The sequence below is a fragment of the Canis lupus genome, chromosome 24, assembly GCF_011100685.1.
Source record: "Canis lupus familiaris isolate Mischka breed German Shepherd chromosome 24, alternate assembly UU_Cfam_GSD_1.0, whole genome shotgun sequence".
In the NCBI taxonomy this organism is placed as follows: domain Eukaryota; kingdom Metazoa; phylum Chordata; class Mammalia; order Carnivora; family Canidae; genus Canis; species Canis lupus.
The window spans coordinates 25,250,237-25,267,781 of record NC_049245.1 but is presented as its reverse complement, the minus strand read 5'-3'; the positions used below and the strand labels follow the sequence as shown (position 1 = coordinate 25,267,781).

General features: G+C 40.2%; 1 protein-coding gene and 1 pseudogene across 1 annotated transcript in view; one reads left to right on the top strand and one right to left on the bottom strand.

The window, feature by feature from the left end:
* Window positions 1-17,545, bottom strand: part of PHF20 (PHD finger protein 20) — a 195,742-nt gene that overhangs the window by 115,473 nt on the left and 62,724 nt on the right. Inside the window, exons 4-7 of the mRNA XM_038572167.1 lie at window positions 16,129-16,213; window positions 9,448-9,527; window positions 5,436-5,823; window positions 65-178 (exon numbers count right to left, since the gene is read on the bottom strand). Of these exons, the coding sequence (XP_038428095.1) occupies window positions 65-178; window positions 5,436-5,823; window positions 9,448-9,527; window positions 16,129-16,213 (667 nt within the window). The remainder of the gene's footprint in view (window positions 1-64; window positions 179-5,435; window positions 5,824-9,447; window positions 9,528-16,128; window positions 16,214-17,545) is intronic.
* LOC119865662 lies at window positions 7,489-7,818 on the top strand (annotated as a pseudogene).

The window sequence follows — 17,545 nt, the reverse complement described above, 5'->3', positions numbered from 1 at the left end:
TACAGGGGAGGCTGACTCAATCAACATCAAGTTCTAGCCACACATACATAAACTGGAAACTCACATGAATTTTTGTCAAGCCGGGGACGTTTTAATGGGACTTCACTTCCTTTTGATATTTTCCGCCTTCTCAACTCCAGTGTTATTGGTTGCAAAGTTTGAGAGTTTGAATCCACAGCTATAGTGTATATAAAACCACACAAAAGAAGTTATATAATTTCTTCATGTCTAAACCTCGTGATTATATATAAATAAAACACATACACACACACTTGCATGGTAAACAATCAAAGGGCTAATAAGAAAACAGAAGTATAATGGGTGAGAAACTACTTCTTTATGAGATGCTAACAACCTGTAGATTGACCTCCTTCATCTCTCTCCCTTTTTTAAGATTTATTTATATATTTAAGTAATCTCTATTGGGTAAAATGGGACTTGAAGTCATGACCCCAAGATCTCTTTAATACTAAGCCCCAGGGATGCCTGAGTGGCTCAGAGGTTGAGCATCTGCCTTTGCTCAGGGCGTGATCCTGGGATCCAGGATCGAATCCCACATCAGGCTCCCTGCATGGAGCTGCTTCTGCCTATGTCTCTTCCTCTCTCTGTCTCTTGTGAATAAAATCTTAAAAAAAAAAATTAAAAAAAAAAATACTAAGCCCCAACATGACTACTTTTTTTTTTTAAGATTTTATTTATTTAGGGGCGCCTGGCTGGCTCAGTTGGTTAAATGTCTGCCTTCAGCTCAGGTCATGGTCTTGGAGTGGAGTGCTGGGATCCAGCCCTGCTTCAGGCCCCCTGCTCAGCGGGAATCTGCTTCTCTTTCTCCCTCTGCTCCTCCTCCCACCTCTTACCCGCCCCCACCCCCACATGCCCCTTCCTTATGCTTGCTCTCTCAAATAAATAATCTTTAAAAAAAATATTTTAAAATTTATCTTAGAGAGAAAGCATGAGAGGTGGGGGTGGGGGTAGCAAGGGGACAGGAAGAAGTAGAATGCCCCTGAGCAGGGAGCCCTACAATATGGGGTTCCATCCAGGACCCTGGGATCATGACCTGAGCCAAAGGCAGACAGTTAACTGACTGAGCCACCTAGGCACCCCCAACATGACTACTTTAAAAATATGAAGATACAAGGCCAATAAAAAAGTAATTTTTATCACCATCAAAACTTGACTTATCCAGGGATGCCTGGGTGGCTCCGCGGTTGAGCATCTGCCTTTGGCTCAGGGCATGATCCCAGAATTCAGGGATTGAGTCCCACATCAGGCTCCCTGCATGGAGCCTGCTTCTCCCTCTGCCTATGTCTCTGCTTCTCTCTCTCTCTCTCTCTCTCTCATAAAAAAATAAATAAATAAATGAAATCTTTTCTTTAAAATCTTAATAGAAAAAAACTTGATTTATCCAATACTCAGGAAATCCAGTATTCAGGCTAATTCCTAAGATGTATACCTGGGACTACAGCTTGAGTATTGTTTTCAATCTCTACTTGCTAAATTAGTTAGCTTGGCATTGGTTTTAGTTATGAGGGACCAAACAGAATGTCAACATTTATAAGCTCTTAAAAACAATTCCAGAAAAATCTCAGGAGACTATGCTATTTGATAGTCAGCAAGGTTGCTGATCCCAACAAATCCAGCTCTGACATAATTTAGCAGTGCAGAAACTAAATCCTTGGCTAGTACTCACTATTTTTAAACCCAATATTTTTTCATCAATATTTTTTTAAAGATTTTATTTATTTATTCATGAGAGACAGAGAGAGAGAGAGAGAGAGAGGCAGAGACCCAGGCAGAGGGAGAAGCAGGCTCCATGCAGGGAGCCCAACACAGGACTCGATCCCAAGCCCCCAGGATCACGCCCTGCGTTGAAGGCAGTGCTAAAACGCTGAGCCACCTGGGCTGCCCTTTTCATCAGTTTTTTTAGGATTTTATTTATTTATTTATTTATTTGAGAGACAGACCGACAGCATGAGAGGGGTGGAGGGGAGGGGCAGAGGGAGAGGGACAAGCAGGCTCCTGCTGAGCAGGGAGCCCAATATGGGGCTCGATTCCAGGACCTTGGGATCATGACCTGAGCTAAAGGCATAGACGCTCAACCAACTGAGCCACTCAGGCACCCCTGAAACCCAACATTTAGGAAACTCTCCCAGTCATGAAAGATGAGAATGCAAAAAAACAGAAGAAAAAAACAAAAGAAATGAAAGTAGGAAGCTTTGGGGGGAAGGCAGGGCTAAGGGGTCTAATGAAGGCTGAAGGGAGAAAGAGGAAGAAAGGGGGAAGGGGTAGAGTGGGGCACAGAGGGCTGTGGGTTTGGGGAATGGGGAAGACGACTCACTGAAGCCCAGAAGCTTGAGATCGGCCATGTTGAAAGGCCCAAAAAGAGACAGGGCTGAGCTCTGAGGAGGCAAACCTAATGAGTATGCTGAACTCTTTGGCTCTTCCTGTATTCAATTATTCCCAATGTGCCAACATTATTTTGTTCCAAGTGGTGAGAACTTGGAAATCATACACATTCCAAATAAAACACAAATACAAACAACTCTCCCTAAAAAGCTCAGATTCTATTCCAATCAAATCCATAAAATTTAGAGAGCCCAATGCTCTACTGGGTCAACGAACTTATTCCAAACAATTTCAAAAGGAGATTTGAACTACATATAAGATATTTGGTTAGCATTCTTCACTTTGATACCACATACAAACCAGGGCTGACTACACAGAACATTAGTGTTTCCCAAACTCTTCTTATGGTAAGAATCATCTAGGAAGGATGTTAACAATTCCAGAGATTCTGACTGGGGACAAATGCCTCAAGCAAACCTGGAAAACACCATTTCTCTATTATATCAATCCTATCTGGCATGAAATCTTACACTTATGAAATGAAAGCAATAAACTGAATGCCCCCCCCCCAACTTTTTCAGTCTGAGCAAAGTAATGTGGCTTCAAAGGAGCAGTTGGCAAAGTTGAGTACGACGACCCCAGCACATATTTTCCCAAGGGTACAAGCCACAGCATGAACAGCTAAAGGGGAATCCATTTCAGAGCATTCAATTCCCATATATATGTTTTCCAAAGCTGAGATGAGGACACATCATACTTCTACCAGTTTTCATTTTCTACCCCTCCTTACATAAATGCCCTTCTCCCACTTAATTAAAAACACCTGCCTAGGGGATCCCTGGGTGGCTCAGTGGTTTGGTGCCTGCCTTTGGCCCGGGGCACGATCCTGGAGTCCCGGGATCGAGTCCCACGTCGGGCTCCCGGTATGGAGCCTGCTTTTCCCTTTGCCTGTGTCTCTGCCTCTCTCTCTCTCTATGTCTATCATGAATGGATAGATTAAAAAAACAAAACAAAACAAAAGACCTGCCTAACATTCTTCCTACATATTACCCTGGTACACTGCCCGGGGGTTTAAAACCTCCAGACTTTGTCCACTGGAGTTCCTCATTTGAACACGGAACTCAGAGTAAGTTTCTCAATTCTCCCAAGTATGGTTTACAACTAGTACCATTCTCCAGGCACCTGGGTGGCTCAGTGGATGAGCGTATGCCTTCGGCTCAGGTCGTGATCCCAGGATCCTGGGATCAAGTCCCACATTGTGCTCCCCACAAGGAGCCTGCTTCTCCCTCTGCCTATGTCTCTACCTCTCTCTGTGTGTCTCTCATGAATAAATAAATAAAATCTTAAAAAAAAAAAAAAAAACTAGTACCATTCTCAGTGCAAGGAAAAGAAGTCAATTCATTATGGATGCCTTGGGCAATTGGGGTTTAATTCTCTCCCAGAACCCCGTGGAGAAAGCCAGTGAATTGAGGCCAGTGCTGTCCAACAGAAATATAACAAGAGCTACAAATGCAAGTCACATGTGCAATTTTCAAATTTTTACTTTGAAAAGTGAATTTAAAGAATATATTCTATTTAACACAGTACAGCCAAAACCATTTTGACATGTAATCAACATAAAAAATTATTAATAAGACATTTTACGTTTTTTTGTACCTAGTATTTGAATTCCAGAGTATATTTTACACTCACAGCACATCTCAATTCAGACCACCCACATTTCAAGTGCTCAACAGCCCATGTGGCTAGTGACTACCATACTGGGTATTGCAGGTGTAGGCCATAATTAGGCCTAGAGACAATTCCAGCATGCTCAGCTTTTGAGAGCAAAACTCAGTTACAACAACTGAAGGATGGAGGTGGCTTAATTCATGTGGGAAGGAATCAATCTATATCTAATTTCCTACCTTAAAATTAGAACACAGACGTGAGGGTATCCCTCTTGGGTCCCCTCCCTCCTCAGGAGCTTTGTACTATCCCTTTGCTATCACTCAATAAAACTTAAAAATCAAACTCAGATGTGAGAAGGCTGTCTCCTGGGAATGAGTACTAATATCTATTTTAAGTAAATTAAGGCAGACTTTTTTCCCATAGAAATTAAGTCTGATGTAGCTGCCTGGATTGATAGGACTCACTTCGTATTTCACATCATGCAGGACCAATGAATGAGCTAACTCTGTAGTTCTGCAGTTTTAATGAAAATCTATGTCATATTTTATATTTTAAATATATCATTTGCAGCTATTTAAACTTGTGAGAAAAAATAGATATCACTCTAAAATGTACTAAAGGATTCAGTTTTTCAATATTCATGTAGGAGATATGCAAGCAAGAATGTGTGAAGCCCACTGCCAGATTATCATAGCCTGCATTCATTCAGTCTAGCAATCCTGAGGGTTCTTCATGCCACTGAACTGATCTAGAGAAGGAGTGTTTGACCTAGGAAGAAATTCAGGATGTGTTTTACTGTTGGTTGTTCTTGAAAAATTCCAAATTTCAACTTTTTAAAATAGCTATACATTCTTTCCTAAATCTGTACCTTTTAACTTTTACCGATTAGCCATCTCAATTTTTTATTTAGACTGTGAAAATGTCCAATTCATAAACACTCTCCAGAGAGTTCAACTTCACAACGCACCCATGTTTCCCCTAGGTCCAGTGTTCTTTAATCCAGCCTTTGTCAAGAACCCACATCTAATTACTTCTTCTCTTTCAGGTCTCTCAGGAAAACTATTATTTCCTAATCCCTGTTCTACTAAGCTTACTTAAACTGAGATCATTCAAATAGGCACAGGGAAAAGGCCTTAGCTTACTAGGTTTTACCATATAAGCTGAAGCATCTAGCGAACAGTTATGTACCACCCCAGAAGCTTAGTAGTCAAGGACATGTTTTCCGACTTACATTCATCTGGATACATGCCTCCCTTAAAATCCAACTCCACAGACACAACTTGTTTTCAGATCACAGGATGATTCAGTCAGTCACAAAAATGAAGAACTGAAGTATGGAAGTGATAAAGAACTACCAAGAGTCACAGAAGAAAACACTGGCATTGCCCAATACAGACACCCACCCCCCCTAGTAAACTCACCAGTAGGAGCTATGGAAGGGGGCCTGCCTCGTTTTCGTTTTGGCTCCCTCAAGTTTTCTTGTGGACTCTTCACAATGTCATTTTCAGGTTTTTTATCCACTTGAGCATCTCCAGAGTACTCTCTGTCATTTTCTGAAATATTCTCCTTATCTTCCTTCTCGTTCTTGGGAAGGCTTTTCTCAGACACCTTCCCCTTTTCAGAACAGATTAACTTTCCTTCTTTATCAGGCTGCTTGGGTCGCTTTTCTGTCTTTAAGGCTTTGTCCTCTTTGTCATTCTTCACATTGACAGTGGCTTTTCTTTGCTCTTTAAACTTCTCTCGTTTATCAGGAGATGATGGAAGACTTTTGTGATCTGTTTCTTTAGGCCTAGCATTACCCACAATATTCTAAAATGAGCAAAATAGCGATGAAACACACTTTGTGATTACTTGCAAATATTAAATCAGATGACTTTTTTTTGCAAACTTATGAAGACAAATTAAAACAAGACATATGCTATGTCACATAATGGGAAGAACCACTAAAAATATCCATCCATACTCTGAAGCTTGAGAACCGATCCTGAATTTAAAAAAAAAAAGGTCAGGTTCAATTCTTTCTGAGATAGAGTGATCTCCCATATTTTGATTAATAAGTCACTAGATAATTAAAGGGACAAATACCCCAGTGACCTCTTCTGCAAAGCAATCTTTCTGACAGAGGTATTCTAAGAAAATGCCTCCAAGCTACACCTTTCTAACCCCAAGCATGACTACACAGACCCAGGGCCTTTCAGAGGCCCGGCTCAGTTTGCCAGTGGATGCTAATGCCCTGCGTAGAGAAGAACACAAACTAGTAACTGGAGGCTGAACAGGAAAGCTATAAAGACTGTCCAACTCAGAAGCAGGGTCTTTGTTTCCTCAACCAGGTAGAGACTGTGCCCAATCCAACAAAGGTACCTACTGTGCTCCTGAACTACTAAGTTTTTGTCCACTGAACAGAAGTACTACTTCTTGGTTACTTTCCTCCTAAATAACTTTTTAAAGAATTCATTCTAAAAACCTGTGTCCTAGTAGGACTGTCTCATAATAAATCCAGCTCTGAAAGCTCTGGACTTTCTAAAACTACAATTAAGTTTGTGTATGTATCTCTCTTCCAAGACCTCTAGAGAACCACCATATCATGTTCACGTGGAATTCCCAGCACCTAGCACACACAAGACACACAGATCTCTCCCTAAAGCTGGAAGCAGTGCCTAAATATTCAGGGAATAAATGTCTAATTTGTCTCATCAGGAAAAATAATAAGCAAGGAGAATCCTTGTGATTAGAGCCTAGAAGGAAATATTTTTTCAAGCCCCCAAATTTTCTGAAAGCAGGTTTGAGAACAAGCACTCCTCAGTAACTGCTGGCAGAACTACAAATTATAACCACCCTGGTGGAGAGAAAAAACATGTTACCAGTTTGTGTCAAAAGATTAAAAGTTTATACTTTTGAACTAGAATGAATTCCTAGAAATGGAATTTTCTAACAGAATAATTGGATTTGTACATCCAGATTTACAAATATCCTTATAAGTGACCATTAGGTAATTAGTTACACACAGTACAGTTATAGGCATATTACAGAAGCCATATTCTCATTCACTATTAAGAACTTAAGAAAATGTTATTTCGTTAAAAGAGCAAGATATACCCCCTTTAGAACAAAAAGAGAGCAAAATGTAAAACAGTAATACACTATATGACCCCAGTTTTGAAAATATATTTAACAAAAAACACAGGATATACACCAATATGCTAAAAGCAATTGTATTTAGACAACAGAATTATATCATTTTTATTTTCTTTGTGCTTTTCTATAGTTTACAAATTTTCTACAGCTAATGTATTATTTTTATAACTTCAAAAAAATGTTTCTAATATATAAATTATCAAAACATTTAGAGGAGTATGATGACACAGAAAAAAACCTCAATCTATTCTAATAATACATGAAGAAAGCTTTAAAAGTTGTCTGCAACAGATATTTTTAAGAAGTTAAAGCTTTGGAGATGCATGACCATCCACTGCCATGGCCAGACCAGGGGCTACTTTCCACCACTTGGGTAGCTTGACTAGAGCCTTAGGCTTGGCCTCCTACAAGATGCAGGGCCCCCAGTTTCCAGATGCCTAGGGGAAGGAGCTCTTCGACAAGGCCAAAAAACACCACTTCTTACACAGCCTGGCCCTGTTAGGGGTGCCCTGTTGCAGAAAGGCCCTGGGGGCCGGGTTACTCCTGTCTGGAACGACTTTATTCTGCACCAGCTTTTACCATTAGGCAGAATAGAGACTCAGCATCCATACTTTGGCCCCTGTGGAAGGAAGACTGCTAATCTTGGGCTGGCTTATCTTGGCTCTCTGAGCTTCCTTGTATTTAATTTTTGAGTACTTTTTTAAGAGTTGAAGCAGGGAGGGGATTAAAAGAGAAAGGCATATTTAAAAAAATAATAATAAAAAGAACCCTAGATTCTTAGAGTTAAAGAGAACTGAGAAGTCATTTACCCAAATACAATGCTGTCTTGGAAGAAAAAAACAAACACAAGCAGGAACCATGGACCTATACCTGACCACCTTGCAGGTCGGAGGTGAGGTGAGACACTCACGGATAGCTGGGGATTGGGAACAGAAGCACCCACAAATCCACACTGGGTAAGGTGCTCATCTCAAACCCAAAGCCCCACAAGTGCTACCAATTTATTCAGTGTGGCAGAGTAAACAGCTGAATGTTATCTAGACTTCCATTTGGGGAGGTTCTAGATACAATCTGACAATTCTGAACAAGTTATTAATATAGTCCTCTATCTATATTAACTCATTCCACAAACTCAATAGAAAAATTGCCAAATTTAAAAATTGCCAAAATAACACTTTATTTATTTTAAAAATTTTAAGTAACCTCTACACTGCATGTGGGGCTCAAACTCACAACTCTGTGATCAAGAGTCACATATTCTGATTGAGCCAGGCACTCCATAAAATAACATTTTAGAGTATTATACAGTAGCTCCTTAGATGCCTGAGGGACAAATAATCACAGAGAAAACACCTTCAGGGCTAAAGCTTTATAACTGTTTCAATTTTCTGAGAAGGAAGGCTGGCAAAAGGCAAAAACATTAAGGCTACTTTTTAAAGATATCATTTATCAAAAAAATGAAATCATAATCCTTTGAAGTCATCAAGTATATGTACAGAAGAATTTACTAAAATTTGTGATAAGTAGAAGTATTTGATCATAAGAAAAGACCCAACAAGCTCAAGCATCACCAAATACTGTCACATCAACAACTACCCATAGAGGTAACAATTAGTAACAATCAGAAGTTTTAAGAAATCAATATTCAAATTTTGATCTTGCTTTCCCCTCACCTATTTCATTAAGGCATAAACATGAAAAAGACTAAAGGGGAAAAAAGTATGAAAAGAGTAGACAACATTTCCAGATAGCTCCTATTTCCAATATCAAAACTCCTGTCCCATGTTCAAGCAAACTATGTGTGGTGACTGGGACAACAGGAAGTATAATTTTTAAACCAGGCATATCTAGCACAAGTAATTGCCATACTCAAGCCAAACCATAGTTCTGAAACCACCAAGTCATGGTCCTGAGCTGAAGGACAAAGTTAGAGGAGGAGAAAATACACTTTAGGCTTCCTCAAACATTAGCAAGTTCCCTATGATAAGTAACAGCTCTAGGGATATGGCACAAGGAGAGTGAAAAAAAGAATAATAACCCAAAGAGGTTTGAGAAAAGATAAGGAATACATGTAACAGGAAATGGCAGAGAGACCCAAATATTAATAATTTCTGAAAACCTGTGTATGGCTTTCTAGTGAAATTGTGTCAGGTGAAGGAAATAAAGACTTTGCCATCATAAACAAATGTAAAAATGAATGTTTTGAGAAACAAATGTTTCTCAAATGTCTGTATTTGAGAAACAAAACTACAATGTTAGTATTATTCATACCACAAAGCACAAAACCACATTTCTCACCTGATCTTTGGAAAAAGCTTTGACATGAATATGTTTGACAGTCTGAACTACTCCATCATAAAATTTCACAGTGTAAGTACCTAAAATTCAAGAAGATATCATGATTTAACTTGGCAGTTTCATGAAAGCAACAAAACTTTTCAAAGCATAAACAAAAGGGAACTCCAACCACAATAATAAATGTATGAGAATTAAAATCTTAAGAAACACATGCAGTTATTTATGTCCAAGATAATAACAAGTATGCATGCCTGCATTTCTTAGTCAAGATTACATAGTAAGTTTTCTCTTTATCTATACAGATCAAAATGCATCTGCTTTCTGATGGAAAAACAGAATTGCATTGAATTTAGTCCAAGAACAAAGAGCAGTAAAACAATTAAGAATATGAGGAAAATGCACATTTATTTATTGCTTGGTGAATTAATTTTTTATCAATTTTTATTTTCTGGGCTTAAGAGTGGTAATATCCTTTAAATCTTAAAAGAAACACGAGGGCTTACTACAGATATTATATTTTTAGAGGTCACATTAATCTCATAATCCATATGAATAACCTCATGTTACAGTATCTAAACAGGGACTTGGCCAAAACACTAAACGATCCCTGCAACATTGTCAGTTTTATTCCATTAGAAAAGAAATCACTCTGCTATAAGACTGAAGCCAAAAATCCAAATAATCTTCTTCCCAAATAAGGCATCCAACTACAATACAAAAGTTCTCATTAGTTGCACTCGAACCAACTCTTTCAAACTTTTGCATCTTAGAACCCACCTTTCCCCCGCCCCCCACCAGAACTTTTATTTTATTTTTTAGGTCCCAGGAATTAAAAAAAAAAAAATCATTGTTAATCTTGTCAAGATTACCAGTGAGCTACTGGTAATCACCTAATGGTTTACTATTGGTAAACATCATCAGTCAGTTTTCAAGATCAATTTCCCACCAAACAGGGAAGGGAAAAAAAAAAGCCTAAGGGCTGACAGCAAAAGAATGCAACAAGGGCTAAGACCTTCCAGCTAATTACTTCTTTATAAATTCTCTCCCCTCCCCACCCCACTCCAGCTCGCCACCAGTCTGAAATAGGTAGGGCCTGTCATTGGCTAGCTACCTCTAATGAAAGCTTTACTCTGTATTATTCAAAGTCCAATTCAATCTTAGCTCAATTATTTTCCAAACCTTGTTTGTCATTACCAACATATAATACCGCCCAACTCAAAGGGATGAGCTACTTGGCACCTAATGAAGCTACCTTGTGACATTTCCACCTCCACATCATCATCAAAGTATTTTCCTCTCTAAAATGTGCTACTCATTGGTCCTTAAGCACTTACCTCAAATGACCACAAGAGTTCTGTAAAAGCTTCCTGACTTCTTAGCTAGAAAGATTTTTCCCTGCTCTGATATTCTCAAATACTCATTTTGGCACCTTGCCTGCCTGCCCTCACGGAGAAGGCAGATCCCAAACCAAAGGCAGGCTATCTAAGGCCAGGGACCACATCCCACACTGATTTCTCTCTCACACAGCATCTGGTCCACTGTAGACCAGGGTTTCTCGAAGTATGGTGCCCAGACCAGCAGCATCAGCAACTCCTGCCAACTTTTAGAAATGTAAATTACCAGCACCACCCCCAAAAACTCCATGTGTTTTAACAAATGTTTCTGGTGATTCTAGTATACTGCCACAGAAAATTAGTAATTACCTATTGAACTTTACATGTGGTAATTACAAAATAAAGTTGATTATCTGTCACAAGTGTCACCAACACAGAACAAAGTGGCTAGTAAACTAGACACAAGGATATATAGTGATGCTTGATTGGTTAAAACAAGCAATTAGACATCAGGCTATGATAAAGGATTCTACATAAAGCCGCTCAGCAATAACTGATGAGTTCTTACAACAAAGGCCTGGGATCCTATCTTTCTGTCTCTATTGTAAGGGCACTGGCAAGCAAAGAAACAATGATAAGCAATACTATGGAACTCTAAACATACCCTTTTCAAGCAACCATGACATGGTTCTGGCCAGCCTGAGGATGGGGGCATTAAGAACCAACTCTCATTAAATCTTAAATATCAAGTGTGCCAATGAAACACCCAAGCCTATACCCCTTCAACTATCTTACCAGAAAGAAAGCTCCAATTATATCAAAATGAAAACTGTCTATTTTTATATACATTTCAAACATCCACAAGGACATTTTCAGCTATTTGTGGTAAATTTTAAAGCTTACTCCTGATGGCAGGCTCAAAAAAGAGGCCTTAAATGAAGGGCTGTGCCCTGAGTTCCATAAAGAGCTAAGCAGAGTTGGGATTAGAAGCTAAGCCTCTCTGCTGACCTCTGACCAGTTCTTCTTCCACCACCCCAAACTGCCTATTCCCCAAGTCCCTCAGCCTAAAGTCCAAACCACAGACCAGAGCATCAAAGGCCACTCTGAAATGACTCACATTATGGCCAAAGGTACTAAGGGATCACTGTCCTTAAGACAGCAATATCCTGGCCCAGACCCTTTTTACTTCCAAGAGTCATAAGGGATCATCTCAAAACTTTCTCCCTTGATCATGTACACAGCCTAACTTGGGCTTCAATAAATCAGAAGGAAAAAAATAACACATCCCATGGACAATGGTGGCCCAGGCCTATTTCTGAGAGGCCTCACATCTACTTTAATGGTTCCTATATAACTGAAAGAATGTCTTCCTGGGGTGCTTGGATGGCTCAGTTGGTTAAGCATCTCCCCTTAGGCTCAGGTCATGAACCTGGAGTCCCAGGCTCCCTGCTCAGTGAGGAATCTGCTTTTCCCTCTCCCTCCCTTCCCCACATAGAAGGTAAGAGCAAAGCTAGCACCTGCATGTGTGGGCCTAAATCTTCCTTTTATTTCTGTGCAAAGCTGTTCACACAGTCCCCACATTTCAAATGTAGGATCAGTTACAGCATGAAGAAGACAAAAAATAGTAACTGCTTCAACAAGAGACTCTAGAAATAAGATCATTTCTATAGAATCTCCTGTTATGAATGCAGACTTTAGGCACTGGACTGAAGATTGAACTAAGGGAACAGGGGCAACGTGACTTAAAGAATATGAATAATTTCAAGGAAGAGGGACCTGATTCGCCTGTTTACTTGAGTTAAAGAATCACAGATCAACAGGAAGGAACAATTCCTCATTTTGTTGAAAATGCAAACCTACTTTCTGTTTCCCCCAGAGAACGTCGTGGAGAGCAGTGAGGCCCATGACTGGGGACACAATGCTCTGACACAAAAGTGGCTCTGCCATCTCCAGTATAACAAAGGAATGCTGAGCAGCCCCAGCAAAGAGCTGAGGTCAACTCACCAGAGATGGCTTCTGAACAAAGATTTCCTGGAAGCAGAATCCCATCCTTTACACCAGCACAGATGGAGGGGCTAACAAGGCTAACCATGGGTGGCTGCCTTCACATGCAATGATGCTTGACTGTCACTGCCAAAGAACTACTGCAGGTGAAAAGGGCTAAATAACATTGCACTGTCCTCCCCAGTTTCCAAGTGCTTAATTACTCCTTTAAGAAACTCTGAAGTTGCCTTTTAGGTATGTTTCAACTATGCCAGACTCCCAGCCCCAGCAGCCTCAACACTCAGCCTCAGGAAAGCCAACAAGAAGGTTAGGAGTGGCAAGAAAGTGACCCCAAGTCTTCCAAAGATTAATCTATAGGGTGTGACTTCATTGTATGCCCAGCTTCTCCTAGCAGAACCAACAACACAGAATGACTTTTATAGGAAATAAAGGGGGTACCTTGCCAGCAGAGCTTTTCCTCACAGTGCCATTAGGCTGTGGTGGCCCCTGCTGCAGATGAAATGGAGGCAGAGTAGAAAATACCAGGCAAAGAGTGAAAAACAGAACCCAGCATTGTCTTTCTCCATCCTGCAATTACTAGAATCATACTAGAAACATACTAGAACTAGAAACTGTCCACCAGCTCCCATGAATAAAATCTAACCCAAAGGCAGCACCTAAAAGTCATTATTTCAAAATCAGGCACACATCTGAGATCTCATAAAGGTTAGCTTTCCTTCACAATCCAAAATGTGGCAATAATACTACCCAGCCAATTCCACTAACTTTCAGGATTTCCCCTCCCCTTTCCTCTCCTCTCCCTTCCAATTGGTCTCAAGACCAGTTAGGACTTCAGACCCAAGAACTCTAAGGAAAACTGGTTCTGGTAGAAATCTCCACTCATATTCAATGTCCTTCAGTTAACTAAAATTCACTGGACAGAATTCAGAGATTACAAAACCAATATTATTAGGGTGGCAAATGACTATTTTAGGGATAATCATTATATGAAGACTCCACCAGGGCTGCCCTGAAAATATGTTTTAAAACAACTTGCAAATCTCTGGTTGCCCCAGTTTAAAAGACATTTAAGGGCAGCCTGGGTGGCTCAGCGGTTTAGCGCCGCCTTCAACCCAGGGTGTGATCCTGGAGACCTGGGATCGAGTCCCATGTCAGGCTCCCTGCATGGAGCCTGCTTCTCCCTCTGCCTGTGTCTCTGCCTCACTTTCTCTCTGTGTCTCTCATGAATAAATACATAAAATCCTTTAAAAAAATAAAAGACATTTAAAAATCTTAACTATGGCTGATAAGGTGGCCAATGACTTTTAGTACTTAAATGATTATTTCAAAAAACTCCAGACCCATCCACATCCACACACACACACACACACACACACACACACACACACACAGAGTAACTGCAGACAGGGGTCCCTCTCTCCTCCCATTATTATTTATCTGCACCCTTCTATTCCTGTACTGCCTCCTCCTGGCAACTCTATAGCAACACCTATTTCATACTGCCTTGAAATAGTTTTCTCTCTCTTTTTTTTTTTTCCCCCTTTAAATCCATGATGCCCAGCTTTGGGCTCTGCAGATATTAGATGCAAACAGTAGATTCCTAAGCCTCTACTGCCTCCACCAAGACAGCACCCTACCCCTCTGTGAGACTGCTCCCAAGGTTCCTCAAACCTCTTCCACAATCTGCATTTTCTCCTTTGCCACTTCCTCGTCCAACCCCCATGGCCTCCTTTCTATCTTCCATATGACTCCAGGACATCACAGGATCAAAAGAGAAATACTGCTTCCTTTCTACAACCTCCTTTATCTACAGTTACTACCCATAACTTTTATCTGATCTAAGGGCCAGCCATTTCTCCAAGGGAGCACACCTCCAGCGGATATTATACAGGACGAAAATATGATTAATCAGCATAAATCAACCTAATAGACTTTCTATGAAGATATAAAACACCTACATTTCATATCCTATGATTTAAATCCAGTAAGAGCAGAAAAAATTATTAATCTTGAAAATAAGACCCTGAAAAAGTAAACTGATTTACTAAAAAAGCAGTTTAATAACATGTAAGCTAAAATATGTTTTTAGGCTAAAGTGATACATATGAAAAGTAGTAACAGAGGATTATATTGTGAACACAAGCTTATAAAAGAAATTCATGGAAATAAGAGAGTATCCAAAAAGACTTAATTAACCAGGAACTGGAGTATCAGTAACTGCTTAGACATCTTAAAAAAGATACAACCTTGCTTTGGAAGCCTGAGGCAACAGGAATGTGCTTACAGGATAATCTACATTTTAGCAGGGTTAACCCACACTGGCCTAACAGCTAGGGGCTTTGGGGTGGGGTGAATGTAGCAAAAGAGGAACAGAAAGTTCTGCCATATGCAAACATACGTTCATTTTTGACCATTTCAATCCATTCTCAGACAGTTTGGTCAGCCCCAGGTCCAGCATTTAACAGAGTGCTGAATGAATACCAAAATAACCTCACCAAATAAAAAGTCAATGTGACCTTATAGTCACCACTAACAGCGGTACTAAAAGGTATGACTAGCCTAAACATTCACTGGAGAGATCATGGACATATCATAAATATCCTGATAGGAAATGCCCATAAAAAGGTATCACTCAGACCCAGAGTCTATTCTCTCAGTGTCAGGATGCTGACCATGCATATTATCTTAATCCTTCTTTTGCCCTTGTACTAGCAAAATGAGACTCTTTGGGTCATGTTCCCAGTCTTGACTCCTCACAGGTTCTAAACTCTGGCAAAGGCATCCAAACTCAGTGCTCTAAATCCCAGGGGTCCAATTTCAACTAGCAACTTTGATATTACAGATCATCCTCAATCACATTGCATCCACAAGGCATTTTTTAAATAGGCTCCATACCCAATGTAGGGCTTGAATTCATGACCTGGAGATCCAGAGTCACATGCTCGACCGACTGGGCCAGCCAGGCACCCCCCACAAATCATATTAAGAAATGTTTATTAATGTTCATTTCTAGGTACAAATCATCAATTATATTAATAATTCATCAATTATATTAGGAACTCCTGGACAAGAAACTGCACACTTACTAGCACAGTGACTATTATGGATGAACCATAACTATTTTATAGAAAACTATTATGAAAATTTAGAAGATAATCAAAATTCCTCTTTTTAATCCAGCTTTCTCTCCATTTATAATTTCTTCCTAATTCTTCACATAGAGATTAACCTGAGAGAGAATTCCTAGGCAATAATTACATGCTGAAAATATACTATCAGACTCTAATATTACAAACTTCCCCCTAAGTCATGAATAAAAACAATTACAACTCAAATGCCTTACCGTCCTTGTTTACAGCAGTGACTTTGGCTGGGTAAAAACGACAATCAGACCAGCAAGCAAGGACCTGTTCGTTTATTTGAAATTCCTAAAAGGCATTAAAAAAACAAAAAAAAAAAGACCTGTTACTAATCCAATTTCATAGGACGCATATAGTACCAGATTCTGTGAGAGAGGCTGGGTTGACAATAGTGGGAGATGGAGATAGCTACTGGGATGGAGGAAGATGTTTTCTGCTGCTCAAAACTGTAGAAAAACCAAAAGGGCTGGAAAACAAGACTCTTCCTGTCCTAGGTCTGGCCAGGCATAGCACAGCACTGATGATACCTCCGACACTGACCCTGAGCCCAGGACCACTAGGAACACCCACTATATGAGTTGGAAGGAGGGAAGCTACCGCAGCTTAGGGGAAACCACATTCACGCCACCTAATGCCACCCCACATATTTAAAGGGTCTGTTGCCAAAGGAAGCACCCATTCACCTTTAATATTTCATACAATTTTCCCAGCACACGGTTTACACTGATACAGTTTATAGAATGAATATGAGCAAACAAATTGGACAACAGGAAACAATATTAAATGGGGGCAGGGGTGGGGAAGGAATGACACACACAGACAGCAAGAGTTCAAGTTTCCTGGCCAGGATTCAAATGAAAAACAGAATCCAGGACTGAGTCAGATCCAAAGGCAGCAGAATTTCTACAGATGTCTCAATGCCTGTTTAAAAAACTCAAAAATAATACTTAATTCTTCATTCTGAAATCAGTAAAAACTCCAGGCACAGCAATGAAATTTAGAAAAAGGAATATAGGGATCCCTGGGTGGCGCAGCGGTTTGGCGCCTGCCTTTGGCCCAGGGCGCGATCCTGGAGACCCGGGATCGAATCCCACATCGGGCTCCCTGCATGGAGCCTGCTTCTCCCTCTGCCTATGTCTCTGCCTCTCTCTCTCTCTGTGTGACTATCATGAATAAATAAATAAAATCTTAAAAAAAAAAAAGAAAAAGGAATATAGTCCAATTCCAAGATTTTCAAGAGTTTTTTTTCTTTTTAAGGTAGACTCCACACCCAATGTGGGGCTCGAACTCATGACAAGATCAAGAGTCACACACTCTACCAACTAAGCCAGCCAGGTACCACTCCAGAGTTTATAAAAGGGAGTGCCTGAGTGGCTCAATTGGTTAAGCGTCTGCCTTTGGCTAGTCATAATCTCAGGATCCTGGAATCCAGCCCCACGCTGGATCAGCAGGGATTCTGCTTCACTTCTCCTTTTCCCTGTACCCCTCCCCATGCTTACACCTGTGCACGCGCTCTCTCTCTCAAAAAATAAATAACTTTTTTAAAGTTTTTATTTATTTATTCGTGAGAGACAAAGAGAGAGAGGCAGAGACAGGTAGAGGGAAAAGCAGGCTCCATGC